The sequence below is a fragment of the Camelus dromedarius genome, chromosome 5, assembly GCF_036321535.1.
Source record: "Camelus dromedarius isolate mCamDro1 chromosome 5, mCamDro1.pat, whole genome shotgun sequence".
NCBI lineage: Eukaryota > Metazoa > Chordata > Mammalia > Artiodactyla > Camelidae > Camelus > Camelus dromedarius.
The window spans coordinates 65131066-65158918 of record NC_087440.1 but is presented as its reverse complement, the minus strand read 5'-3'; the positions used below and the strand labels follow the sequence as shown (position 1 = coordinate 65158918).

At 50.6% G+C, this 27853-nt stretch overlaps 1 protein-coding gene across 3 annotated transcripts in view; it reads right to left on the bottom strand.

The window, feature by feature from the left end:
* Nucleotides 1–27853, bottom strand: part of RAD51B (RAD51 paralog B) — a 697181-nt gene that overhangs the window by 73726 nt on the left and 595602 nt on the right. The window contains exon 11 of one of the 3 annotated variants that reach the window (XR_010381010.1): nucleotides 6733–7005. The exons of 1 other annotated variant lie outside the window; for it this stretch is intronic. Coding sequence is in view for 1 of the 2 variants with exons in the window: in XM_010976604.3 (XP_010974906.2) it covers nucleotides 6983–7005 (23 nt within the window). In the remaining variant the exon portion in view is untranslated. Of the gene's footprint in view, nucleotides 1–2040; nucleotides 7006–27853 lie in introns of those variants that run through there. One more of the 3 variants, XM_010976604.3, reaches the window with a different exon arrangement.

Genomic DNA, 27853 nt, shown 5'->3' with positions numbered 1-27853 from the left:
TAAAACAAGGTTCTAAGGGTTTCCTACTGGTAGCACCATTTTGTGCACAAGTAGATCTCTCTTCCCCAGAAGCTACTTGCTCTTGAGAATTTAGATTTTTCTTTTTTTTGAGAATTTAGATTTGAAATCACTGAGCCCACCATGGCACTCGAGGGAAAAAGGGGACCCTTGTCTACTTTTTTCACGCTGACTTCCCTGCTTTAGCAAATCCCGGGAACTGAAACTGTGAGGATCCTCTGTTTAATCTGTTGGGTTTGTGCCCCCTGAATACAGTACTTTATATTTCTGTGTCAATCATCTGAAAAGTGAACATCTCCCCACCTTGTGATCTGGCAAGACTTCATTCCAACTGGAGTTAGTCTAGGTCTATTGCCTTATTTATATATAGATAGATATAGATATAGATATAGATACAGATACAGATATAGATCGATCGATCTATCTATCTATCTATCTATCTATCTATCTATCTATCTATCTATCTACCTATATTGAGGCACCTTATCAAGGGCCAGTCTGGTGGAAGCCTTATTCTACAGGGAAGTGCACCTCGACTGGCCCTTCCTTCCACAGTCTCTATTCTGCCATGCTCAGGTGTCCCTAGGCGATCAAGAGCAGAGGACAGGAAATTATTTCAGTGGTGGGGCTGAGAGGGTACAGACCCCAGACTAGCCCAGCCTCAGCTTATTTCTCTGCTTTGGGAGAACTCAGGCCCCTGCCTAAGATCTCATCTCTTGGGGTTGGATTGCAGCTTTCAAAGGAGGAATAAAAAATTCCAGGAACAGTGTCGGTCTCAATGACAGTAGCTGGTTAATTACTTCTGAGAAAATGGAAAGCTTGGTCTCCTGATGTTTGCGATGACAGACACAAGAGGAATTTTCCAATACAATAGAGGAATGAATTTTCCAAGGACAGGCTGACTGAGAAAAGCCACCATCTGACTATGCACCAGTAGGGTAACGTGGCACCCCTAGAGTGGCAGAGTTGGCAGCTGAAATAGTGGCCTGGTAGGACAGCAGTGCTCCCCCTACTGTAAGATCTGCGACCTACAGGAGTGGTGACTTCAGGACAGGGGGAACACTTGGAGTGCAGTTTCCTGTGGGGAGGAGGGCGACGATCTAGACCGATTTGCTTAGGACGGCGGTGGTGATATGGTACAGCTAAAAGCTAGAAAGGTTCTTTAAAGTCTGTGACAGAAATGGTGTCCACTCAGGCCTGTCTCTGTTCTGCAGCATACTTTACCATAGTCCAACTGTTCCCTTCTATGAACTCATTTCTTACTCCCTTCGTCTCCTCTCTACATGGGACACCTTCCTTGGAACTAGACACGTAAAGCCAGGTTGTCCTAGTCCCTTAGTTTTGGTCTCTCCAAGTCCCTTCATCATCCTTCCTTAAGAGAAGAAGGGCCATGGCTCTTCCAGCTCCTTCCCATCTCACTGCCACAGCAGGTTTCAAAACTCCAAGGGACAGGATGCTGTCAAATGGCCCAGGAGAAGGGATGAAAACCCACGGAACAGCTGTTGAGGTTTATAATTGTCCTCTGGGAGCCCCTATACACTTAATTAAAGATCCCTTGGAGAAGATTTTTTTTTTTTTTAATGGAGGTACTGGGGATTGGACCCAGGACCTCATGCATGCTAAGCATGTGATCTACCACTGAGCTATGGCCCTCCCCCCTGAGAAGCTTATTCCTGATGAGGAAAAAAAATGATTTATTCCCAGTGCCAGGCAGACACGAACCCTTTCCGTAGCTGTTACTGTCAGTGACCCCTTGGCACTGTTGTTTAGGACATGGGCTATTCTAGGCTTCTTGCCCCATCGGTATCTGTTGTGGGAAGGGCTGAGGAATTCGAATCTCCAAAATAAAATGGAGAATAGACATGGGATAAGAAACAGGAAACACATCTGTTGATCCCTCAGATAATCATTTTTTAAATATAATTTTTTCCTGATTTTGGAATAATATATGTTCATGGGAGAAACTCTGAAAGATAGAGACAAATCCAAGAAAGAAAACAAAAATCAAGCCAAATCTTAATACCCAGAGGCAGCACTGTTAATGTTTTTATTCATATTCTTCCAGTTAAAAAATGTGTGTTTTTTTTTCTTGCAGAACTGCTACATTCTGTATATACTGCCTTGTAATCTGCTTTTCCCTTTAATGATATGTTATGAACATTTTCCCGTGAGATAAGCCTTCTTCTAGCACATAATTCTAATGACTGCTTAGTCTTCCATCATACAGATGTTCCTTCAACTAATACCCTATGGGTAAACATTTAGGTTGTGCCCCTCTTTTTTTTTTTTTGCTATTGTAGATAACAATTTGTACACACTGGGGAAACTAACTCAGGCTGCTTCATTGTCCTGGTCACAAGTCACTTGGTCCTTCTTCAAAAGCTATCGGCCATTTGTTGGCCAGAGAAACTGCATCGCAGTTGACTCCCTCCCCTGAAAATCCTTGCTCAAAACACAAGGATAAATAATCTACTCAAGCTTGAGCAGTCCTGAAAGTTCTCTCAATTGTGCAGAAACATTCATTAATGTAAAAAGATAGCTGTATGCAACTTATTTCTTCACAGATGTCTTATATGAGACAAAACGGGGTCCCTTACCTGGTTCCCCATAGACCTGGTCATCTTTTTGACAGGAGAGGTGAGATCATTGTAATAGCTGGGGAAGCTTGTAATTAGCAAGGCTAAGTCAGTAAAGGCAGCGGGAAGCATGCATTCTGGACTGAATCACCCATCATTTTGAATCATCTTCCATGTTTAGTATTGTCGGTGTCGCTGTTCTGCTCCGTTAGATAGCTAGTCACGAGGGGAATAGTGCAAAGGCTCAGGCTCCCAGCACGACAAGGAGTTTACCCAAACACTGGGTTTGGCCTAGTCAGAGGAGAGCACTGAGCAAACTCCCAGCTGAGAATCTGGGGCAAAATCTAGGTCACTGGTTCCCAGTTCAACCTGACTTCAGGAAACTCAAGCTGCCACATGGGGGTGTGCCTAGACACCTCCAGTTTCCATAGTGCTGGGACTTCAGCCCAGAGGAAGCCAGAGAGGACGTCTCCGAGGTGGAGGGGTACGTGCTGCACACCTAGAAGGCTGGGTCAGTGGGGGGCAGATCAGTGGTCACCTCCTGTGCCGTTGCCCCCTTCCCATCTCAGCAGCCCTGCCCACATCTTCAGCACCGGCCGTTAAATGATGAGATCTCGAAGGAAGAAATTCTCGTTTCAGGGCAAAGTCTAAGACCCTCTTGCCAATCCTCTGAGGCCCTGAGGCTTCCAAAAGAGGCCTGTAGAGGAAGACTTCACGGAGAGGAAGAGTTAAAGGGAAGTGTCATGGGAATGCATATGGTGGCTAAAATGTGCAAAGTAGGAGAAATTAAAAATAGGTGGGGAAGAACACTGACGCGTGCATGCACCGCACACGCGTGCACAAGCACACTCACTCACAGTTTACTGGGGTTTCTGGGAGAGGAAATTGTAGTCTCCAGTGCGTATAAAAACCCTGAAGTCAGCTCTTTAAAGAGAGTGGGGGTGGGGGGCTGGGCAGATCACAAGATCCCCCTTAGGCAAACATGTTCGTCCTACCTCCAAGGGCCCTCCTTCCCTCTCAGCTGCTCGCCTGTGTCACCAGACATCCCTGCCCAGTCTGACAGTCCCACGTCCACAAACAAAGCACCCCAGGGAGCCTTTCCTTTCCCAAGCTGCTCAGGGGTCTTCTGGGGGTTGGGAAGGATTCTTTCTGGGCCGTTCCAGCCCAGGCTGATGAGCTCAGCTGTCTCCTCTTCTAGGAAAACAGGCAGGGCTTCTGGGAAAGATTTACTGCAACAGAACATGGCTATCTTCCACCACCTCCCCTGGTTACCCCCGTCTTTCTTCCACGCTGGAGACCGATGTTGGGGAAGTTTAGGAAGTTTATAGCGAGGGGGCTGGGAACAGATCAATATTCCCATCCTGGGTGATGGCGATGTGTGCAACGGCAGTGGGAGCCTCTCTTCACGTCCATAATTGGACAGTAGTGGGGCCATTCTCAACCAGCCCAGAGAAGTCCCCCACTTCCAACCAGCCCTGGTGCCAGGCAGCTGCATCTTGGCTTCTTGTAACTGAGGAGGAGGAGCCCAATGCCCATTTGCCAGCCTGTTACACTAAGGACATGAATTTCCTCCCTGTCTCATCAGATCTTATCTCTTTTCCTCATTGAAGCCCACAAGGACGGGCCCTGTTTGGTCTCTTCTACAGTTTCCTTCTCTCTACCACTGAGACGACTTGGCCCCGACCTGCAGTCTCTGCTCTTCAGGCCCTACTGCAGGCAGAATAAAATGGACCTGGTTCTGTCTGTCCTGCTGCTGCTCCTCAGTCTGACAACAGGTTCTGTCTTGGTCCTGTGCTTGGGTTCCTGCTTGGGAGACCTCCTGGTGTGCCCATCTCTCTGGGATACCTTAGGAGGCCCTATTTTCATCATTCCCCATTTCAAGTTCTGGAATCCCACCCTGAGCCCATTCTGCTGGTCCTGGCCGTGGACCTTGTTGATACCCAGAGGATAAGATCGATGTCTGATTCAACCCTGGGTCCCACATGGAGCCACTAGTGCAGTGCCTAACGCACAAGAGGTGTTTGATTTACATTTGCCAAAGGAAATCAATGTCAAAATGCTCAGTGCCTCAGTTTCCTCATCTGTACAATGAGATAACAGCAAATAGAATGTTGTGAATCGATGTCAGGCACTTTGAACAGTATCTAGCACATGGCAAATCCACATGAAAAATTACATAATACTTGTACCCCATAGATCCTCACAGAATTAAATGAGATAAATATATGCTAAGTGTCTAGCACAGAGGAAGATTTCCCTGAACGAGAGCCAAAAAATCATTAGTTTTACTACTGTGATTATTTGAAAATTGGGATACATATGTTTAAAGCATTTGGGGCCACTCAGTCCTCTTCTTGTGACAGAGTCCTCCCTTTGAATTCAAGGAAGACCTGCTTCCTCCTCCCTCCCTTCCCTTGAACACACACACACCCCTCCCCCCTCCACTGCACCTCTGCCCTCACATTTATGGTGCAGTTTAGGCCTCTGGGGTTTTGCTGTTCCCCTATCAGCCCATGAAAGCAGGGCCTCCTGAGATAGGGAGGGGGTTTGGTCCTTGAGGTCCTGGAAAATATCCACTTCCTCCCTCCTTATAAGGAGGGGACGCGACATCACAGCCATCTGGAAAGAAGGCTGGGCCAGGCCCCTCAGGGATGGGGACCTTTGGAGAACAGGGAGAGTGGGCTTCCCTTTGACCATCTGAAAGTCGCTAGCAGCCCACTCTGCCAGGCTCCGCACCGTTCTAGTTTCCAGGCTCCATTCCTACAGTGGGATCCACTAGTGACAGGAGAAAAGGGAGGTGACAGGAGAACTGTGTTGGGCACCTGGCTGGCCGATCACTTCCACCTCCCCAGGGCTCAAGACTGCAAGTCCGATGACCATTCGGGATCCGTAAAGTTCTCCCCAAGCAAAGCCAGAGCCTCACATGGTAGCAGGAACCGGGCACATCTGAGCAACGAGGGGAGAGATGCTCTTGCAGATACTTGTTGTGGGAAACCCTGGGGAGCAGCAGGATGAAACCAGCAACTGCATCTCCCCCACTCACCTCCTTGCCCCTCACATACACACAAAGGGGCAAACCCCAGGGAAGCAGAGCGTCAGAGTCACAGGGCTGTTGATGTTGAATTGATTTTAACCATCAGAAGGATTGCTGGTTGTGATGTCACCATATAGTTGTTTCTGGAGAAGTGTCCATGTTGGAGGAGGGTTCTGGAGGGACTTAGGAATAGAAAAGCCAAGGGGACGGCTCCCCTCTTCCTCTTTGTTGGTGCGTGTGTGACAAGTGAGGCATACAGAAGGGGACATTCTCAAGACTCTGCGTGGCGGCTGCCGTTCAGCATGCCCAGCTTGGTGAGCCCGGCACAGGGGACCATTGTTCTCTCGCTCGTGCTTTCCAGTCTTCTTCCAGCCTCCACTCCCCACAGTCCTCACACGTGTCACCTGTTGTTGGAACCCAAGCTCATCCCACTGTGGCTGACTTCGTCTAGCAGCCTCCCTTAATCCATTGTGGGGAAAGTGTCACAACTCAGCCTCCAGAACATGAACAGACAAGAGGCAGGGCTTTAACTTGTTTCAGTAGGCAGGAGAGAAGACAGGGCTCTGGGTACATTGCAGCTGGTGACACTAGCACAATGGAGGGAGAGGGGACAGTGGCTGCCTTGACCTCCTTAGGTGTGGCTGAGCTCAGCCACCCACCCATCGTCCCTCTGGAAAGGCCCATCATGATGAGGGTGTTGAAGATGGGACATCCTGAAGCCTCCCTGCCCCCTACTGCCATGGTCACGGTCAGCGTCAGGTCGCCCACGGTGGTCTGCAGTAGTTGGTGGTTAGCTCAGCATTAGACATACCCTGAGAGGTGAGTCTGTATCGTCAGACAGTCAGGTAGAAGGCTGCAGGGACATGGAGGAATTAAGACTGGATGGCCCTCCCAGGAAATGGGCAACCCACATAAGGCAGCAGGTCTTCCTTCAGCCGAAGACCCGACATCTCTAGGCTTGCTTTGTTCTGGGAACCAGACTCTGAGACAGTGACCCCAAGCCCTGCAGGGCAGGGGCTGGGAACACCCGCATGCCGGCAGCCAGGTGGAATTACAGGTGTCGATGTGAGGAGTGGCCAGACTGGTTTCAAGCTTGTCACCTACCCGTGGAGAACTCGTTCCATTTTTTAACAGCTGTCACCTTGGCCCCACCTGAGCCTGGGGCATGCCAGCTGGCCGGGCAGTTTGACGAGATGTGGGCTGACTGCGGTCCCAGCTCTCCCTCCATCAGGCAGCGAAACCTTCCCAGACCCACAGGTCCTGATGGACATGAGGCTCCGCGTGTCTTGCTGGAGGGACAGGCCTGAGGCTGAGGCCAGCGCTAGCTTTCAGAATCCGGATCTGGGAGGACACACTAATCAGTTGCCCTGGGGTGACCTGTGTGGGGACAAGCAGGGGATGAACATGAGGTGTGACTGGAGGCAGGGAGGGAGGCTTTGAACTGGGGCTCATTCTGAAGCAAAAAGAAATGTCAGTGCAACTTTGACAAATACATACCATGAGCACAGATTTGTGTGCATATGGAGTGAGTGTGTGAGTGTGTGTGTGTGAGTGTGTGTGTTTGTGTGTGTGTGTGTGACTCGAAGAGCAAAAGAAAAAGGAAAAAAAAAAAAAGAAAAAAAATAGTCCTTTCTATCCCTGTAACCATTAGAAAGAAAATGAAGTCCAAACTGCGTTCAGGGCTGCTGGGACAGAGGAGAAGCGAGGATGGAAAAAACAGGCCGTAAACATGCCAGGGCTGCTTAAGCAGAAACATCTGTGGAAGTCATGAGACTCGGGGCCCGGTCAGGCTCCTAACAAACCCAGGAAGAGGAGAGTCTGTGCTGGACCAGGACGAGGCTCACCCGCCCATGCGGGGCCCCCGGGACCAGCAGACATGCGGAGGAGGTACCTTCCCGAGGGCGCCGCGCAGGCCTGGCTTCCAGCAGGAGAGGAAGCCCGAGGGAGAGGGAGGAAGAGCCCGTCCCCAGGTTGGGAGGGGCCTGCGGCAGTCCTGGGGGTGGGTACGGGACAGCACGTATTTATTTCTGAGCTTTAAACTCACTGGGGTCACCTGGAGAGTCTCAGGTCTTGACTTCTGAGGCTAAAGAAAGAAAGATGAAGGGCGGGGGAGGGGAAGGGCCCGTCGCTGACCTGCACAGGAGTGGGGAGGCTGGCCTTGCAAATGGAGGCCCCTCTCTTATGTGTGATTTTCGGCCAAGGCCCCCTGTCCAAGATCCCCTGTCTAAGACCCACGTCTTCTAATGGCCCCAAGAACCGCAGCTAACGAACATGGACCATACACCTCTCTCTGCACCACGTTCCTTATCAATATCACCTCATTTAATCCCCCAGCCATCCCATCGTCCCAGAATGGGTAGAGACCTTCATGGCATCTTCAGGGAGTTTCTTGTCTTAATATTATCATCCCAGGAGGAAACTGAGGCTTAGCAAGTTTCAGTGACTCACCCAGGTCATCAGCCAGCACATTCCAGGGAACACCCAGGGGCTGGCCTTCTTGCTTCTCCCCAAAACTAATTTGAAAAGCAACTTCAGCCAAGCACCGCTGGGAAGCAGCTCTGCAAAATGAACCATTCATGGAGACCTCAAGGTCCCAGCAGGCCCCGTTACATTAGCCCAGGAAAGTGCAGGGAACTCTAGCTACAGAACACACCAACACGGGAGACTGGGGAGTGAGTTAGTATCCCCCACCCCACCCACTTCCCCAACCACGACGGAATCCTATCTTCTCTCCAGGAAATGCAGAGAGGGTAAAAGAAATGAAATCCAGACTCTATACTACTTGCTTGTGGGAAATGGTCAGAGTGCCATTTATGAGGTTCCATTACCAAAGTCAGATGCTGTGTCTCCTCTTCCTAGAAGCCCCGCCTCTCCGCCTGGCCCTGCCTGTCCACATTCATTCAGCACCTTCCCACACAGCTCTCCATCCTTCCCCGAGGGCACTCACCACCCTTATTTCGCTTGTGGGGTAGGTGGAGATGAAAAGCTATGGCTGTTGGCTTCAGAGTTCATGATCAGGGATCTATAAATCCGCAACCCACCCCCCACCCTTGCTGAAAACACAGACGTGAAATGGCAAACCCCACGTCCTGGGCAGCTGGCCTGGGGAAGCCGTGGATACTAATGCTCTCTGAGCAAGCAACTCTGTGCTGCTAATTTTTACTGGGGTTGGCCTGCTGGTGCTTTTATGATAGACAACACCACCTCTGCTTTAAAGTGAGGAAACAAGCTCAAAGAGAGGGCTTAATTTACCTAACATCACACAGTAACTGAGGGTCAGAGCTGGAATTAGAATCCACGAGGTTGGAGATGGAAGCATTCCTCTGTTCCTTCCTGTGCTCCAGTGTGTCTCAGACTCAAATGTGCCTCCAATCACCTGACCGTTGTGTTATAACACGTTCCCTGATCCAATAGGGGCCTGAGATTCTGCCTCTGGAACCAGCTGCGGGTGATGGCCAGGCTGCAGGCCCCGGACCACACTTTGAGGAGTGAAGATCCACATCCTGCTGCCTTCCTTAACCCACACTTATCTGTGCTGTTGGGCCTGGCACTTCTCTGCCTCTTCGATGACTCTGCCACCAGAGTGGACCAGAAAACCACCCGTGCAGCCCAGTCAGCTGTGCTTAATGATTGTCAATCGTCTCACTCCTCCCTTGTTCCTTGACTGACTGTTGAAAAAACCCCCATCAGCTTCGGGTGAGAAAGGCTGGCAGGTCCTTGAGTGAGGCACAGAGTGGATGACGGTGGAGCCCAGCTGCCCCCCAGGGCCAGGATAAGACTTTGATACGACTCTGTATCTTGGCATGGGGGGGGATCTATGTGATGAAATCTCCCCCAGTTGGCCTCTCCCATGAGCTGACAGGAATTTCCTGCTCAGACCAGCAGAGGAACTCAGTTTGCTCCTCCAGGGCCAAACTTGGTGGGAAAAGGAACACCAGCACGAAGGAGGGGAGAGCTTTGTCTGAGCCCACATGCCTTGGGTTCCTGGTTCAGCTCCATTTGTAGCTGGGGAGGGCTTTCTCTGGCTTTTTAGTTTAGTTTTAGCTTTGAGTACGATCTCTAAGGAGGGCTAGGGTGACCTGCATTCCACAGAAAGGAGAGGCTGGGGCTCAGGTCTGCTTAGGAGCACAAAGACATCCCAGAAAACCCAGCCCCTGCCATCCATCCCCTGACAACTCTCTTTCAACAGACATCACCAAGGGCCTCCTGCACGGAGGTGCTGGGCTGACGCTGGCATGCGGCAGAGACCAAGATTCCCTGGCTGTGGCCCCACGGAGCTCACAGCTAAAGGGAGCCAATTTTTAAGCAGATAAGTGGAGTTCTATGCAGTAACCGCTGAAGCATCTGCAGTGCTGGGGTGACAGGCTCTGGGGGCTCATTCCCTACCCAGCCGTGCTGATCATACAGCTTGGCTCTCTCCTCCCCAAGGTGAAACTGTCACCTCTTTGGGTGAACTTGCCCACTCTCACACTGCCTTGCATTCGTGGGCCTCCCTTTCTCCCCTGGCCAGCTTCCACCTCCCCGACACTACCCTTTTAGAACCCCCTGGACACCTTGGTGAAAACCAGAGACACACACGGGCCTGTGCTTCACTGGGCATCTGGAACTTATCAGCACGGTGACTGGCAAGGTCATTCCTTGGGAACTCTGCAAATGTTTGCCTTGGTCAAGAATAAGTGTGTGTATGTGGAGGGGAAAGGTCAGGTCAGGCAGAGAGGAGACAAGAGTCAAGGCTGGGTGTGCAAAACGGAGGAGGAACTGGAACTGGGTTGCTGCTGCAGCCTGGTTACCCCAAACTCATTACCACCTAGCCTTCAATGGTCCCGGGATCAATCACCACCCTTGGAACAGGATGATTGTGGCTCTGTCTCTCTATGCTAGCCTGAGAGAGTTAGACTGAGTTAGTCTCCCCACTAATTATCTTCTTTCCCCAAGGCTAGGAGGTGTGGGGCTGAGGGGAGGGGATTTGGAGGAAGGCTGATGGCAGCAGATTCACTATTAAAGGAAAGGCATAATGCGTTGAGGATGCTTTGCAGGGAGCGAGGGGATCTGTAGCAGATGAGCTGTTGCCTTGGTGACGCTAATTAAAAGCAGACCTCAGAGAGGTCCAAGAACCCTGTGGGCTGAGTTATCTCCCCCCTCTGCTGCTCCCCTCGCCTCCCCACCACCAGCCTCAGATCAAACTCCCCGAATATTTATAAAATCTCTACCAGAAACAGAGAAAGTCAGCCACCCAGCCAGGCGTCTGCCCACGTTCTTCCGGAGCTGCTCGGGTGACACAACGTGGCTCATTATTCTATTATACTTCCTTGCAGTGAGCAGAGCAACCAGAGAGGGGGGGAGAAGAGAAAAGTGTTTGCTCTGCCCTATTCCAGCTGCTTTTGAATTGGGGAGTTTACTTGGAGTTTAGGGGCCTTATTTTGGGCAGGTCACCATGTCCCCAGTACTCCCTGCTCTTCTGTCCCCAGTCTGTTTTTTCCTTGCACTCATCCTCTGTTAAAGCCGGGCCCCTCTACTCGGTTACTCCTTGGCTGCGCGCTCGGCCCCTTTCCCGCTGTGGCCCACTAGCCTCCCGCCTGGGGCTTCTCGTCAGCCCCTGTGAAGGTCGGAGGGGAGGCTTGCTAAGATGCTCTCTGGGCTTCCAAAGTGAAACTGTAAGGGATTATGGAATTGGCAGTCAGAGGAGCTGGCCCTCTGCCATGGTGGAGTAGGAATTGGGCTTATTCTTTTTGAATTAAAAGAGGTACAGCAGGAAATCAGAGCTGGTCTGAGAAAATCTGGGTGACCTCTGGTAACCACTTTTTTGCTGGGTGTTTATTAAAACCAATAGCAAGGAACTTGAAAAACTTAGGTCTACAGAAGGGGACTGCAGCTCTGCACTCTCTCCCGCCAGCAAACACGGGCACCATTTGCCCAGCTGAGTATATCACGTGATTGCACCTCATGACGGCCCCATCCTGTGGGTGACACGGTGTAGAGAGGCAGCAAGAGGCTGTGGGGCAAGTCCTAGGTTGGGTTAAAAGAGCTGAGTGTAATTTTAGCAGTTTCAGCTTGGGTAAGTCATGAAACCTTTCTCTTTTGGTTTCAGAAAATGAGGGTTAGACTAGATGGTCTTTAAGATCTCTTCTAGTCCTATGATTTCTGTGTAACAAGGAAAGAACACTAATGCCATATGGTGTAAGTACTACACGAATGTAATTCATGGGCCAAACGTGGAGTCCAGGTGGTAAACAATACAGGTGATACACCAGGAGAAGGATTAATGAAAGCACTGGGCATCTTTCATGGAGGTGAAATTTAAAGTGTACCTTGAAGGATGAAAGTAATGTGGACAGACATAAGGAGAAAGTTGAGTCAGGGGCAGATGAGCGGATGTTGGGAGCAGAGGAAGAGCCTGGGGGAGGAGGTGAGCTGGCCGGAGTCGAGGTAGATGTTGAGAAACACTGGGAGGTGGGGCTTGATGGAGAAGGCTGGTGTAGGCAGTGGGGGAGTAGCATGAGTGCAGGAGGGGAGGAAAGAGGCTTGCTGTAAGCAGTGTGACAGCTCTGCTTCTCGGATCCATGAACCTGCTTCAAGTGACTCCCTCCAGCACCCCAGCAGTGGGAGGTGAGAGGACGCCAGAGTCTGGACCTGGAGGTCAGGACCCTTGGCTATCAGCTCATACAGACTCAAGGAGGCTTTGGGTTCTGCTTGAGGGTTTGGACTCTTCAGAGACACGGCCTTTTGTCACCTTTCTGCCAAGGAGGCCAGCCAAATGGCACAGACTGGTGGGGATTAGAGTCAGGGAGTATGAGAGGAGGAAAACAAGGTCCCCACTGTGTCGGGAGCGTGAGACGGTGACACCTGCATGACCTTGAGGCACGAGGTATCGGGCAGACGCCCAGTCCAGGACAAGGAGGCGCCTGGGCAGACGGACGACTCTTCTAGGAAACCTCTGAGGCTCCTCCTTGTTGGCTACTGTCACTCTCACTGGGCGCTGGCCCTGGTCTAGGGACAAGAGTGGCCCTTGCTGTGGCCCATGAGTTAGGGGTCTGCATGGCTCTCCTCCAGCCACAGTCCAGCAGCCATGGGCCAAGCATCCAGCCCACATGTGCCCTGTGGCTGGATCTTGCTTCAGGTACTCAGATCTCGGGGTTCCTGCCCAATTCCCGGAGCTTAATCCCAAGGCCAGTGTGGGCTGTTAGCCTAAGTCTGTCCTGCCAACATGGGTGGACTGGCCATGCCATGGTGTACATATCTATGAGCCTGGGGGGTGGCCGAGGGGTGACTTTTGGGGGTGCGTGTGTATCTGGAGCTTGGACATGTGGCCTGAGTGACCACACACGTGCACTCAACGCTCTTCCTGGTGCCAGATGGAGCCAGGGTATGAAGCCAGCCCAGGGCCAGCTCTGCTCAGGCCACCACGTTATAGTAGGGAACACCAAGGAGTCCACACATTATAAGGGCAAACTTGGCCTTCAGGATGTCATGAAGGTGTATTTGTCAAGGTAAGAGCGAACTTACTATATTTAATAGTTTGTTAGCTTGATTTGCTACTTTCAAATATTTAGACACGTGGGAGCTGGCCTCCACTGTCTCTTGCCTGGAGCCCCCAAATGTTAGGGGGTAGGTCTACATTTTCTAACCCATTTCACAGCCTCTCCTCCAACTTACGACGCTATTAAGGGTCACCTGGTCTGGGAAGAGCGTATCCCCTCCTGGCAGGCCTGCAGGTGTCTTAGGCAAACCTGCTGGGCAAACTCAATGGAACTCCTGCCTGGGCAAATCACCTCATCTCCATGCAGCCAGTTTCAGGAGGCATCGTGACACAGAGTCCAGGCGCCCAGAAGGCCCCACACTCTCCCAGGTGTGTCCTCTGGCCTCGATCGCCCATTTAGCTAGGGATCCTGTGTGGGCATGCAGGGCCTGCCTTCTAGGGAGGCCCCCGGGTGATTTTGAGAACCTGCAAAATCTCCTTGGCTCGCCTCAGTACCCGCTCCCATCATGTACTCTGCCTCCATCAGAGCCCTGAAATTTTCTCCCAGGCACCAAAGCCTCTCATTCCCTTTTGAGTCTCCTACTTGGAGCTCTCCAAGGGAAGGGGACCAAGAGATGAGAACAGAGCTAGGGAAGAACCTTGGCGAAATGGGCCTGGTTAGAAGGGACCGAGAGAGGCAAATGACCGTGATAAGGAAGCCGAGATGTCAAAGTGGGAGAAGAATGTGGCAGGCCAGCGTCAGGCACACCACGAGCGAAGTCAGCGGGAGCTGCGTGTCAGGGGCAGCAGAGGGTTGAAAACCCAGAACAAAACCATCGGGAGTGATTGAGGGGGCCCTTCAGGAGCAGCAGGGATGAAAAACAGCCCCCGGATGTAACAGTGTCTTTTCCGTGCTGGTCACTGTTCTACGTGCTTCCCACGTATTAACTCATTTTATTCCAACAAGAGTCCTCATTTGCAGATGGAAACAGATGGGCAGAGTGCTAAATATTCCCAGATCACACAGTTGGGATGAGGCAGGGATGGGGTTTTCAGCCTGGGAGACCACAGCTGGTCTGTGAGCAGGACGTGAGGATGTGGGGCAGGGTGGTGAGGGCTCTGCCACATCCAGAACACTGAGGGGGCTGTGGGAGGAGAAGGGCGAATCAAAAGGGGAAATGAGAGGTCCCTAGGGGGAGCCCAGGCTCTCTGTTGTCCTGGGATAGTGGAGCCAGCAGAGGCCTCAGGGAGGGCAAGGCAAGCGGCGAATCAGTGCCTCCTGGGGTGGCACCTTCCAGAAGCTGCCTTCAGAGCTCCACGTTGGCCCTGCAAGACCCTGTCTCTCTCTCCTGCTTCTACTCCCTGTCGCCATCTTGTCCCGGGCCACCTCCTCCTCCTCCTGGGCAAATGGTCTGAACAAGACCCTCCAAACATCCCTGTGCCCTTGACTGCAGGAGGCACATACCACAAGTATTTTCTTCCTTGCATTTTCTTTTTCATTCATTCATTCATTCATAAATTGAGGCAATGTTGATTTATAACAGTATATAAAATTCACACGTACAACGTGCATTTTCTTTCCTGGCTGCTCTGACAGAGGACCGGCCAGCCCCCTTGGGAGGGAGGCCTGTGGAGAACAGGACTTGGGGCTGGGAGCTGCGTCCCACACAGCAGACCCAGCGCTAGCCAGGCTGATTTGGGCATTGCTGCTGTGTCTGGGCACTGTGCAGATAGGGTTGCCAGATAAAACAGAGAATGCCAAATGCTACTGGGATGTCAGAAAACAAGGAATGATTTTTCAGCATAAGTATATCCCCAATATTTTTATGGAACATACTTTTATACTGAAAAAATCATTCCCTGTTTATCTGAAACCCAAATTTAAATGGGTGTCCTCTATCTTCATTTGTAAAATCTGGCAATGCTACCCTGCAATACAAACCCCTAGTCTGGCTCCCAAGACTCAGTTCAAGAGAAGCCCAGGCCAGTGCCGGGCCTTTGATCTAGCGGACCTGCTGAAGTCCTGGCGCTCTCAGAATAAAAGAAATCTCTGAGCTGCCTTGGCTGATTGTCTGAGACGCTCAAGTGCTGAGTTGAGAGGTCCCTCCTCCAGCCTACTCTGGCGGGGGCCTAGATCTCTGTGGGTGGCAGCTGGAGTGAGGCAGATGGGGAACTTGGCAGTTTGGAAGCAGGTGGACTATGGTCTTGAAACAGAAGACTAGGGGCTGCTTTCTTGCTTGAGAGGTTCTGAAGTGACTTGCCTTCAGACCCTTGAGTTTCTGAGGTGAGTGAGGCCAGGTCACAAAGGGAAATTGGAGGTGGTCTCACGGGAGGGAGGCTAAGCCTGCAACGCAGATTGCTGAATATCCAATACTTCCCAAGAGCTGGGTTTGGGTGACACACAAACCTATGAGCGGTTCCTCCAGTGCATCCTCCTCTCCTTTCTCTTGTCACCCTTTGATTTGCCTTGTGTTGGAAGGCACACGTGTTGGGCGCTGTATCTAAATCCAGATCAGCTTCCCTGAACTTCCTTCTGGATTTTGGTCCTCATGACCTTGTGCCCTACTCTTTCCATCTTGGCCTCGGAAGTTCTTTATCAAGGACCTTTCCTTACAAGTTGATCTATTCTTCAAGGAGAAAGGTTATCAAAGGATATGCAGGACCTGGGGCTCAGATATTATGCTCTGTTTGTTTTTAACTAATTGTGTAGCAGGTTATGCAGGAGGTGGGCTGGTAGATTCTGAAAACACTGTGAAGCCTGCCCTGCCACGTTCTCCCTGGGGGGCGCATGGCTCTCTTCATCTTTGCTCTCTTTGCTTTCACTTCCAGTAGAAATGAGTTCTAACAGCCATCGCCACATTCTGTTGCCTGACAATGTGCCGATGACACACACTTACCAGAGCATCACAGAGGTCAGGGTGCTTTTCAGGAGATTGCCTGATGGAAATAACCCATTAGGCCAGCTGTAAGTCCCACAGAGAAGACACTGCCAACATTCCCTCAGCTTTGAACCTACCCCTGAGGACGTGTCTGTCTTCATTCATTTACTCATTCATTCAGTAAATACCTATGGAGCACCTGCTACATGGAAGGCGCTATTCAAAGTGTTTGTGATATAGGCTTGGAGAAAATGGACAAAGTCCCTCCCCTTATTCTCTTTTGTGTGTGTGTGTGTGTGTGTGTGTGTGTGTGTGTGTGTGTGTGTATGTTAAGTGGGAGATGGCTAATAAGCCAACACAAGATGTCTGGTAACAATAGTGCTATAGAGAAAAATTAAAGCAGGGAAGTGGGGCAAAGAGTGTTCAGGAGGTGACGAGGATGTTCTTTTCTACGGGGAGGTGACAGGAGACTTTTCTGATAAAGTGATGTTTTGGAAACCTGAAATGAGGAACTAGCCATGAGGATTTAGGGGCCAAAGCATTCTAGGCAGACGGATCAGCAGGGACCAGGGTCCTGAGGTGGGACCATGCTCATCTGTTGGAGGAACAGCACAGAGGCCCGCGTGCCCAGGGCAGAAAGAGCAAGGGGAGAAGCAGAGGAGGCAGCAGAGGAGGAGGGACCTATCAGGCAGGGCCTCGTAGGCCATGGTGAGCACACTGGCCTTTACTCTGAGTGAGGCTGGAAGGCCCTGGAGAGTTTTGAGCAGAGGTGTGACCTGATTGCTTATGTTTTAAAATAATCCCTAGCTGTAGTGTTGAGAATAGATTGAAGGGAGGCATGGGAGACTGGAAACAGAGACCAGCAGGAGTCTTCTGCAATAATCCAGGCAAGAGATGATGTTATCTTTGACTAGCAAAGCAGCAGTTGAGGTAAGAGGTTGTTGGATTCCGGGTTTATTTTGAAGAAACTGCCGACAGGATTTCCCGATGGCTTAGATGCTGGGTGTGAAATTCCCCGAGGAGGCAAGGATGACTGAAAAAATTTTGGCCTAAAAAATTAGAAGACTGGAATTGCCCTTTATAGATGCGAGGAGACCGAGGGAGGAGCAGGCTGTGGGGATGATGAGAATCAGGACTTTGATTCTGGATATGTTAACCTGAACATGCCCAAGAGCTATATCCCAGTGGAGATGTCAAGGAGGCAGTTAGCTATGCAATTCTGGAATCTAAGGGAGAGGTCCAGGCTAGATACTCAACTTGGGAGCCATCAGCAGCTGGATGTCATATAAAGCTATGAGACAGCATGAGATCATGTAGGGAGTGAATGAAGACAGAGGAGAGACAAGATCTGAGGGTGGAGCCCTGAAGTCTGTCTCTGCAGCACTGAAGAGCCACTTGCAGAATCTGGTGGTGAGTCAGGTCACCCACGGCAAAGGGTTCTTTTCAGGTGCAAATTTTCTGAGTCAAGAAGAGGCTTGGGAGTGAGTGATGGCTCCGAGACGGGTTGCACACTGGTTCTTCTGGGCCTGGAGGGGGTATTCAGGGAGATGGGCAGATCTTGGTGTCCCTCCCATGGAGGTTCCACCTAGCAAAGCAGGCAACTAGACTTAAGGTGTACACAGTAGGAGACCCTGTGAGGGCATGAAAGGCAGACTACATGGGTAGGAGACTTGGGGTGGAGATGATCGTGTGCTGGTGACAGGCTCTGGGCCCTTGTGAACCAGAGGTGTAGACTAAGCAATGTCTACTGAAGTAGATCCCAAGACACTGGCTATGCTTGGGTGGGCGGGTGCTGTAGGGAAGGGTCCACGCAGATGAGAGGAGAGAAGACAGAGGGGAAACTTTCAATGCAGTTGCTCAGGGAGTGGGCTCTGCTGTCGGGCTGATCCGGACCCAACTGGGGCACGTGACTGAACCAAGTTATCACCAAGGAGCTTAGTTAGCACTGTGCCTGCAAGTAACAAACCATCAATAAATGGTACCCATTAGGACGGGAACGCTCATCTGTGATTTTAGGATACCTGTCCTATATCCAGGCCTGCCCAGATACAGACAGGAGGATAGATTTCAGAAAAAGCATGGATGACACACAGTCCCTCTAGGCCTGAGTCCAGCTTCTAGAAATAGCTGTACTGAAGGTAAAACAAGGAGGAGATTTATTTTTATGACGTGGGGAGCAGCTCCCTTACTAAGAGTCATGTGTCTTGGGAGAACCTGACTCTCGGCAAGAACACATTCTAGTCTCCAGGTGCAGCAAGAAATGGAGGAAGGCATGGAGATGGTCCAAGCACAGAGCCAGAAAGGCGGGCAGAAGAACTGAACTGGCCACTCTGCTAGCGAAGAGGCTGACCTCAGCCACAGGGGACCAGGGAGGGTGCGGCCCAACATGCTCCTTTTAGAGGTGCACCCTGGGACCAGCCTCACCCTTCCATTCTGGGAGGAAATACAGGCCGAGGGCAGGGAAGGAATCACCACAGGCAGGATGGCTGGTGGGCAGAAGGGCTGAGACCAGGCCCAGGGAGGCAGAAGCTGCTGAGGGGTGAGGGATGAGGAAGGTAAGAAGAGCGAACAGTAGGAATTTGGGCTCATGGCCTGGGATTTAGAACCCTGTAGCAATGACCAGTCCGGGATTCAAGTTTCTAAATTCTTTTAAAGTAAAAATCAGAAGAACAATGAGTAGAATTACAAGAATAACAAGTTTCCATTTCACTGCGGAAACATCTGCACTAAAGGAGAGAGGATTCGCCTTTGGTTGTTCCTTCTTGAGGCTGGGCCTTCATTTTCAAAATGATTAAAATCACGGACAAGGCCATGATAAGGTCTTGGGACAAGTAGGGACCAGGGGCTTCACCTTATTATCCTGCAGAGGGGAGGAAGTTCCTTGGGTGCCCATGACCCTGGAACGTGCAAACCTGGTCCTGCCCCCCTCTCTCCCGGCCCCACGGTGTCTCCTCTTGAGTTACAGTCGTCATGGAGATCAGCTGGGCTCTCTGGCTTTTAGGCTAAAGGTCAAGGCCTGAAAAGACTTGGAATCAAACTGGAAATTCTGCTTCCCTCTCCATAACTCTCTGTCAGCTTTTAAGCTCCTTCTGTTTGCACACGTTTTGGAGAGGGCACTGGGGATCTCAACAAACCACAGACAGAATGACCCTGTTTATTCCTCCTTCATCGAGCCTTGTTTCTAAATAAAGGAAAATTGAACATTTTCTCTTGCTCTTGAAACATGTGCACCCTGGAATCTGCTGAACTGAGGCAGCGGTGAGCTCAGAAAAGAGCATGGATTCTGAATCATCAGAATCAGAGCTCAGGCCCACCTCTGACCCCCTGCTGACCTTACACAGCGCCCCTGTCCCAGATCAAAGTCCACACCAGATCTGGCCTCCAGCACAGGCAATCCAACGATAGAGTTCCGAAGATTAATACTGATCTGCTTGCTAGGCGGCAAGGTCGTCTCCTACCCTGGATGCTCTGAAGTACCGAGGCCTGGGTCACTCCCTGAGGGTGTTTCCCTGCGCCCCTCAGGACTGGTCATGCCCACTGCTTTTACATCTCTTTAGAAAGTAAGACTCACGCCTCATGACCAGGTGCCATGGGGAGGATGCCAAGAGATTTGCCTTGGAACAAGGGGTCTTAAGCTTAGGCCTCCTCAATCTTCCTGTGAAGGGCTTGACATCTCATTCCCCGAAGCCTGAAGATCCACGGAGAGGTTATAGAGAAAAGGACAGAATCTATGTTCTGGAGTCTACCAGGCTGGGGGGTGGGAGTCAATGGTCAGTTTCAACTTACCAAGACCCAAAAAGCACCCACTCTGAACCAACTGGACCCCAAAATCTGTAGGTTCTTAGCCTGGAGAATAATGCAGTCTGGTGACCCGCAGAGAACCAGGAGGCAGGGCCTTGCTGTATGAGCTTTGGGATCAGACAGACGTCAGTTCAGACTCTGGCCCAAATATTTAGAAGCTACATGAACTTGGGCAAGTCATGTAACTCCGTTCCTTCATCTTCCAGTTGGGGATTAAAAACCACATCCTCATAGCATTGCTGATTCAGGGGTTTTGACCAGATACCTCTGGCTGAGCAGCTCCCAGTAAGGAGAGGCATTGAAAGGGCTCGCCACAACGCCTGGCACAAGGCAGACACTAAGTAAATGGTATCACTTGTGATCTAAGCCCATCCCTATGGCTTCCCATTAGAGAAATAGGCATTCTTGAGAAGCTTCTTGGAAGCTAAGGTCTTTTTAGTCAGAAGACTTATTAAGGGAATCAGAAAGCCAGTCAAAGACACATTTTCCTCTTCTCTAACCTCGGAGTGGGTTTGGATGAAAAGACTCCACTTACTCCCCTCCCACCCCCCGCCTCTTTTACCCCTTGGCCTGTTTCCCCAATCCCCCCACACCCAGGAGCCTAAGACCAAAAAACCCCTGACTAAATTGGCAGGCTCTCACCTCTCTCTGAGGAGTTCTGGAACAGACTAATGAGGTTACCACAGGTGCTGCCTTGCCACTGGCCATAAAAAAAAAAAATAAAAATAAAAATAAAAATGAACTACTCTCTGTTAGAGAACAGTCATGGGGGACACATGCCCAGAACCTGTTACTGCGGGGCTCTCAAACCACAGGACCACTTCAGTAACACTCCTGTTTCCCCGGCCCAGGATCCACTGACCAGGCTCCCTCCTGTCTCATTCGGGAGGCCCAGGGGGTTCAACATGGAGGCCCCTGGACCCTGGACTCACTCAGGCAGCCCTCCAGTGTCACCTACACGGGCTGCTGAGCCACTGGCTGGGGGGACAGGAGCTGTCTCTGGAGAGAGATAGACAGCCATGTCTCAGTCTCATTATTTTAAATCGTGTTTAGGGGGCGGGACAGGGTTTTGAGGGCTGAGGGCTAGGCCCACACGGCCAGCAGTTGAAGACATAGCTGCTTGTCACCCCGGCTGGCTGGGGTGAGGGTGAGGGTAGAGAGACACAATTTGAATTCCCTTCAACAGGTGAGTGAGTCCCTCCCCGCCAAAGAAACCCCCAGCGGTCAATGAGAATGAAAAACTGATCTTAGGCCCAAAATGTGTGCTGCATATTCTTGTTTGCCAGGCTTCGTGGAGGGCACTTGAGCACCAGAATGAAGCTAAATCTTCCTCTGTGAGTTGAATGGAAGGTCTTCCACCTGGGGGCCCAGGAACAGGCATAGGTGGGGACCTGGGAGCTGGAGGGTGGCTGGAGCCCCCCTGAACATCAGGTTCCCGAGGGGAGTCCTGGAGCTCCATCCATTCATTCCACAAGTACAGGCTGGAGCTTTGTTCCCAGTGGGAGAGACAGATAATAAACAACATAGACATGTCTCATGTGTTATTTGGTAACAATCTGATGGAGAAAAATGAGCCAGGTAAGGGGGATAGGGAGCCTTTGGGCAGGGGTGCTAGCAAAGATAGGGTGTTTCTATTCTTTATGTGGACTGTTCCTTTGAGAAGGGAACAAGCCAAAATATGGGTGTGGGGGAGAAGGACTAGCAAGTACAAAGGCCCCGAGGCAGGCAGGAGCCTGGTTTCCTTGAGGAACAGCAAGGAAAGGAAGAGAGAGGAATGGGGAGATGGCAGGGGTGTGGGCAGAGAAGAAGCAGGGCTAGATCATGCAGGCCTGTAGGCCACTGTGAGCCACTGGCTTTTACTGAGTAAGATGGGAGCCACTGGAAGGTTCTTGAGAAGATCAGGGACATGATCTAATGTACATGGATCGCCCTGGCTTTTGGGAGTGGACGGTAAGCAGAGTCAAGTGGAAAGAGGGTGACTATAGCAGTTGGTGCTCCATGGCCCATGAATCCTGACTCCACCCCATGCGACCTGTATCACCTTGGGTAAACTATTTAATCTCTCCGTGCCTCTGTCTCCTCACCTGTGAAATGGACTGGTACTTATTCTTCACAGGGCTCTTCCTGGAGTTGTTGTGGGGATTAAACGAGGTAGTACCTGCACAGGGACTGATACGCAGTAAGAGCTCAAATATTAGCCATTATTACACTGCTGCTGATGCTGTTTGGAGAGTGGGAGTCAAGATCTCCACGGGCAAAGGGGTATCAAGATTGAAGCCCTCGACTGGAAGGTCAGTCACTGAAGCCGGGACTCACTGGGAGGTCAGGATAAACAGTGAGTCAAGGATGAGTGGACAGCCCAGCTCCAGAGGCCAGGTGACAGTCCACAGGTGGGCGGTGGAGGGCATCCTAGGAGTTATCTGGGTGGCTAACTGGGATCAGGAGCTCCAGGCAAAGAAACTGGGAAATAGGAGCTGGGTTCTGGGAAGGCGCTTTTCATGAGACCTGAGTGAGGAAATACCCAGCTGCAAGAACAGCTCAAGAGCAAGTGACCAGTGCTCACATTTGATTTCAAGGGTTTTGATGGACTTCCTAAAGACCAACCTTCAGCTTCCAACAAGGTAGGAAGCAGGGCAGCTGGTGACACAGTCCAGCTTGCAAGCTGTCAAGTCGAGGAGGCAGCTGGGCAGGGTTCAGGAGCTGGGTTGGGGCTGATGTGTGGGAGAGAGATTGAAACCCACGGCAGGACTGAGAGGCTCTGGGGGACTACTAGCCCCTTAGTGAAACCCACTAGTGTATTTGGATTAGAGACAGTATCTCAAATGTTTGACCAGACATTTTTAAATGAGTTTCAAACATCCCTGCTTCTAAGCCAGAAGACATGGGACAGAAACCAAGTACTTGAAGCCAAATTTTTGTATGAAACATGACCCAGCTATGCACCGGGATCTGAGGAGGGGGGGTGTGGGCTAACAAACTTCTCCAGAATGGTCTGTCTTCTAGTTCTTGGGACTGTGCTTTACAGAGTCATTCTGATAGGCAATGAGAAGAAATGATGTTCACTTCCTGTGCCTGCCTCCAGCAGCCCCTTCCTCCCCTTAGAGACTGCACACTCTTATTTTTCCCTTCTTCTAATAAGTGTGATTATCCAGCTCTTGGGTAAGGGTGAGGGTGGGGTGGGGGGGAAAGTCTCAACAAACAGCCAACCAACAATCAAACAACTAGTAACTGACCCATGAACAACCAACCAACTAACCAACGGCAGAAAAATGGTTCCTTAAGGATGTCAATGTCCTAATTCTTGGAACCTACGAACATGTTACCTTCCAAGGCAAAGGGGAATTACGGTTACTAATTGGCTGGCCTTAAAATAGGCATATGGTTCTAGATTATCCAGGTGGGCCAAAGGTAATCATGAGGGTCCTTAAAAATGGAAGAGGGAGGCAGAAGAGGCGGTCAGAGTGATGAGACGTGGGAAGGACTCGACCTTCCATTGCTGGCTTCGCAGATGGAGGAAGAGGCCATGGGCCAAGGGAAGTGGGTGGCCTCTAGAAGCAGGAAAAGGCAAGAGAACAGAGTCACCCCTGAAGCCTCCAGAGAGGAGCACCGCCCTGACAACATCCTGATTTTAGCCCAGTGAGACCCATGTCAGACGTCTGAGCTCCAGTGCTGTAAGAGAATGAGTTGTATTGCTGAAGCCACTAAATTTGTGGAGACGTGTTACAGCAGCAATGGAAAATGACCATGCCAACCAGCCAAACGCTCTCTCTCTTCTGCACGGTCAAGCCCGGTGCTGCAGCACGTGTGGCCCTCAGCCTGCTGCTGCAGCCTTAGTTCACAGCGTCATCTGTCCTGAGCTCCAGCCAGCCAGGGAATCTTGTTTCTCTTCAGCCATCCCTGCCTCTCCCCTCTGCCAGTGTTTGAGATTCTTCCCGGAAGGGTCACTGTATCTTACATCTGCACGGAGCTTTCAGGCTTACAAAGCATCCTACGTGACGGATCCATATAAGCAAAAGTTACCCTCTTCATATGCCAGAGGGCGGGGTTCTGGACTTAAGTATTGTTCTTGGACACCCTCAGAGGGAGAAGCTTAGCTGTGGCAAAAATGGCCACAAGAGTGAAAACAAGAGGGTTGGAAGGTCACAGAAGGTTGCCTGAGGGCCCTGGCTCCACCTCCCGGCTTAGCCCCAGTCCCCAGACCCAGACTCCCTGGTGACAGGGCCATGCTTTTGCCCTTTTAAGTAGACTAGGGTATTTAGTAACCAGTTGTTGGGAACATTTCTCAGTATCCTCCTCTGGTTCTTACCATGAACTCCAGATGCCTTCTTCACTTGAAGGACCCTTTGGAGAGAATCTTAATTCTGGGCCCTCCCCTAATCTTAGGCTCTACCACAGGTCATGCCCTGGGCTCTGCTCCAGGCCAGACAGCCCCCTGGCTATTTCTTGTTCCCACAGGTGGGTGCAGGACAGGGAGCTGCAGGGCAGAGGGGCCTGGGGCTGGGGAGCCAGGGCCACCAGGGCAGGCTTGCTCTTTCCTCTTGTGGGCATGGCCCATCCTGATACTCTGGGTCACATTAGGTAAACGGGGGAAAGAAAACAATATCTGTTGGCTACAAAATGAGCCCATCAGGAAAGTAATGTTATTGCCAAGTGTTCTCCCAGGGCATGGCAAACAAACAAGGTAAAAACCTGTCTCTAACATCAGGCCCCAGTTCCAGATCATGGGCCCTGGTGGCCCCTCAGTGAGGAGAGGCCTGGTGGCCCGTAAGCAGAAACCCCTTTCGACTTGCCTCTCTTCACTTTGCCAGGATTACTTGGCTTGTTCCCTCAGCTCCTGGATGAGAGTCTCCTGACTGAGCAGCCCGTAGAGGGCAGAGGCTTCTGGGATTCAAGTTGCTGTTAAGCTGACCTCCATGGCAAAGCGGGGAGTCCAGGGCAGCGCCGGCTGCTGGCTGTGCCCTTTCAGCAGTGGCATCCCCATCTCCAAGGAGGCAGCCAGGTCAGAACAGGACTTCAGCAGCTTGCCCTCTGGGCGGGCAGAGGTGTCCCATAGCAACTGGGGCTATGATCTGCATATGACAGCCCACTGCATCTATTCAGGACTGTCTCTCCCCTGTTTCCTTTGAAACAGGCTTGCCCTATATCCAAGTTCCCTGTGAGTCCCATACAATGAAAACAGCAGTTGACGGGTTCCCTGTAACTCGTGAAATCTGAGTGCATCCAAGGGGAGAAAGAGTGCTCATTACTGAAACACAAAACGAGCCCCTTTCAAGGCACGGCTAGTTGGCCCTTCAGTTTGCTGCCGCTGACCCCGCTGCCCTTCCGAGCACAATAAGCAGAGGGAGGAGAGGGAGAGAGAGGTCTTCACTCCTTAAGTTGCCAATTGATCACTCTCCTAACCCCTATGGGGGCTTCTTCATCCAAACAATTCAGGTGACAGAGGTCAGGCCTCCAGCCATTCCTCTGGGGAGCTCTCAGCTCTCCCCGTAGGGACTTTCCCAGGTGAAACAAAGAGGCGCTCTGGAAGCCTTAAACAAACTCCTGCTGCTGCTGCACAGCAGAAACAGAGAGAGGGGAAATTAGAGGTGCCCAGAATCACAGCACGGGGCCTCAGCCCCTTCATCCAGCTAGACCTCGCACTCTTTTCATGCTCTGGGACTGGGCTGTGCATTGCGGAAGCCCAGTCACGCCCAAGCTCCAACGTGGCGGCCAATGACTGACCACCTAGAATGGGACCGGGGAAAGGAAGCCATGTAAGGGGCAGAAACCACTCTACATTTGCCTGCAATGGCTTTTTTTTTCTTAGCCGATTAACCAGACTTCTAATACACAAAAAATATCAGAAGATGAGAAAGAAAAGGAAGGTGGAGGAAGAGGAAGAAGAAATTCATGAGGTAGGCCAAAACAGTGCAAGCTGCCAAAGAAAGCCTGTAGAGAACTGTGGCCCATTCTTCAGGCTGTCCATTGAGGACTCTGGAGGACCCAACCCCACCACTTGGATGGGGCACCATATTGTGCACAGCACAACAAAGGACAGTGCAAATGAAAAGAATACACTGGGGCTCTGGGGCTTATCCCACCCAGGAACCAGAGTACATGGTCCTTTTGTGCCAATGATCTGGTGTAAGTTTACTTGGGGAGCGCAAGCAATCGTTCAATCACCGTGCTTCTGATTTTATCATCAGGAACTAAACTGTACCACTTGCAAGGCTCTAAATATGCCCTGCACTTTCATTTTTCCATCTTCCTTCTGGAATGCCCTCCACCCACTCACCTACCTGACAAATTCCTGCTGATTCTTCAAGCTAAATATTTAGTGCTATATTCTTTATACATATTCATCTCTTAGCACTATTCACATTGTGTTATCACGATCTGTTTGCTTACTTTTCTGCCACAAGACTATAATTCCTTTAAGGGTAGGATCACTGATTTATTAATTTTGGTACTGTTGGTAGTTAGGTATTGAATAACTACCCAAAGAATTGAACTGAATCATGATAAGGATAATTATTTCTTTTTCAGGTACTAGACTGGGTTTTATGAATCATCCAAGGACTTGTGAATAGGGCTACAGTACTACATAACTCTAGGGACCCCATTCACATGGAATATAATGTAAAAAGGGCCCCCAGAGCTATTCAATATGGTGGCCCTGCTTGTGGAACTCCTATCATAGGCTGGGCACAGTGGTGGGAGTCCAAGTACTAGGAGCTTACACTCCAATTACAGAGACAGAACTAATATGGAAGGATGCAATAAGAGCATGGTCAAGGGTGGCCCTACCTGTTGGTGGAGCAGGAGTCCTGGGAGAGGACAGATCTGTGTGGACTACAGCCATTGGGAAAGGCTTTGTGAAGGAAGGAGAACTTGCACTATCCATGATGACAAAAATAGGACTATGAAAAGGTTTGCAGAGCACGGAGGATTTTTAGGGCAGTGAAACTGTTCTGTATGATACTGTAATGGTGGGTATATGTCATCATACATCTGTCAAAATCCATAAAACGTACACCACCAAGAGTGAACCCTAATATAAACCAGGAACTTTGGGTGACAATGAGGTGTCAATAGGAGGTTCACTGATGTTAACAAATGCACCACTGTGGTAGGGGATGCTGGGGGGATGTGGTAGTGGAGGACGGGGGGGTGTCTATAAGAAATCTCTGTACTTTCTCTTCAGTTTTGCTGTGAGTCTTAAACTGCACTTAAAAAAATCTATTTAATTAAAAAAAATTTTTTTAAACATATGAGCCCATTTTCCAGTATGTTGAAAAAAGAACCAACAAAACACCCAGGGAAGACAATGAACAACATGGCCTGACCATAGAGGGTGGAAGGGGGTGTGCAGTGAGGAGTAAGGAGAACTTAGGTTGAGTAGGCAAGGTGGGGCCAGATGATGAAGAATCTTGAAAGCCAAGCAGAGAAGCTGAGACTTGATTTTGGAGAACAAGAGGGCCTTAGGTTTTAGAGCTGAGAAGTGATACAACAAATATTCCAGCTGTAGAAGCAGAGTTTGATGAGTATTAGAAGAGAGTCTAGAACAGTCTCCCAGTCATCAAGGCACCAGGAGTTTCTCCCTGCTCAGCAGGTATATGCCCTGATCCCTGACTATGAATGGAGCTAGGGAAGAGCACGGTTGATCTGGTGGCAGCAGGTAAGATCCTACAGAGCTACCCTGAGACTGAGTTTTCTAGAAATGGATCAAGATCACATTATGAGTGAAGCTGGCATAATATGTGAGACGAGAATCCCTAAGCCTGAGGGGCTGGCCTGGTTGCACTGCGGACTTGCTGTTTGAAGTGTGGCCTTAATGTTGCTTTCCTGATACCCAACAGGGACAGTAAGTAAGACAGTTCTGTGCACAATGGGCCACATTTGCCTTCTTGCTTATTCTCCGGGTTTTTAGTACAGAGTATAAGAGAGGAAGATGTGGTTTTCTTTATAAGTTGCATCTTGGGAGCCAGTCATTGAACAAATAGTTATAGACTCTAAGGACATAAACAAAACAGAACAAAACAAAAAACCTCAAAACCCAAAACAAACAGACTGGACAAACTCCCTGCCCTCCCAGAGCTAACATTCTAGT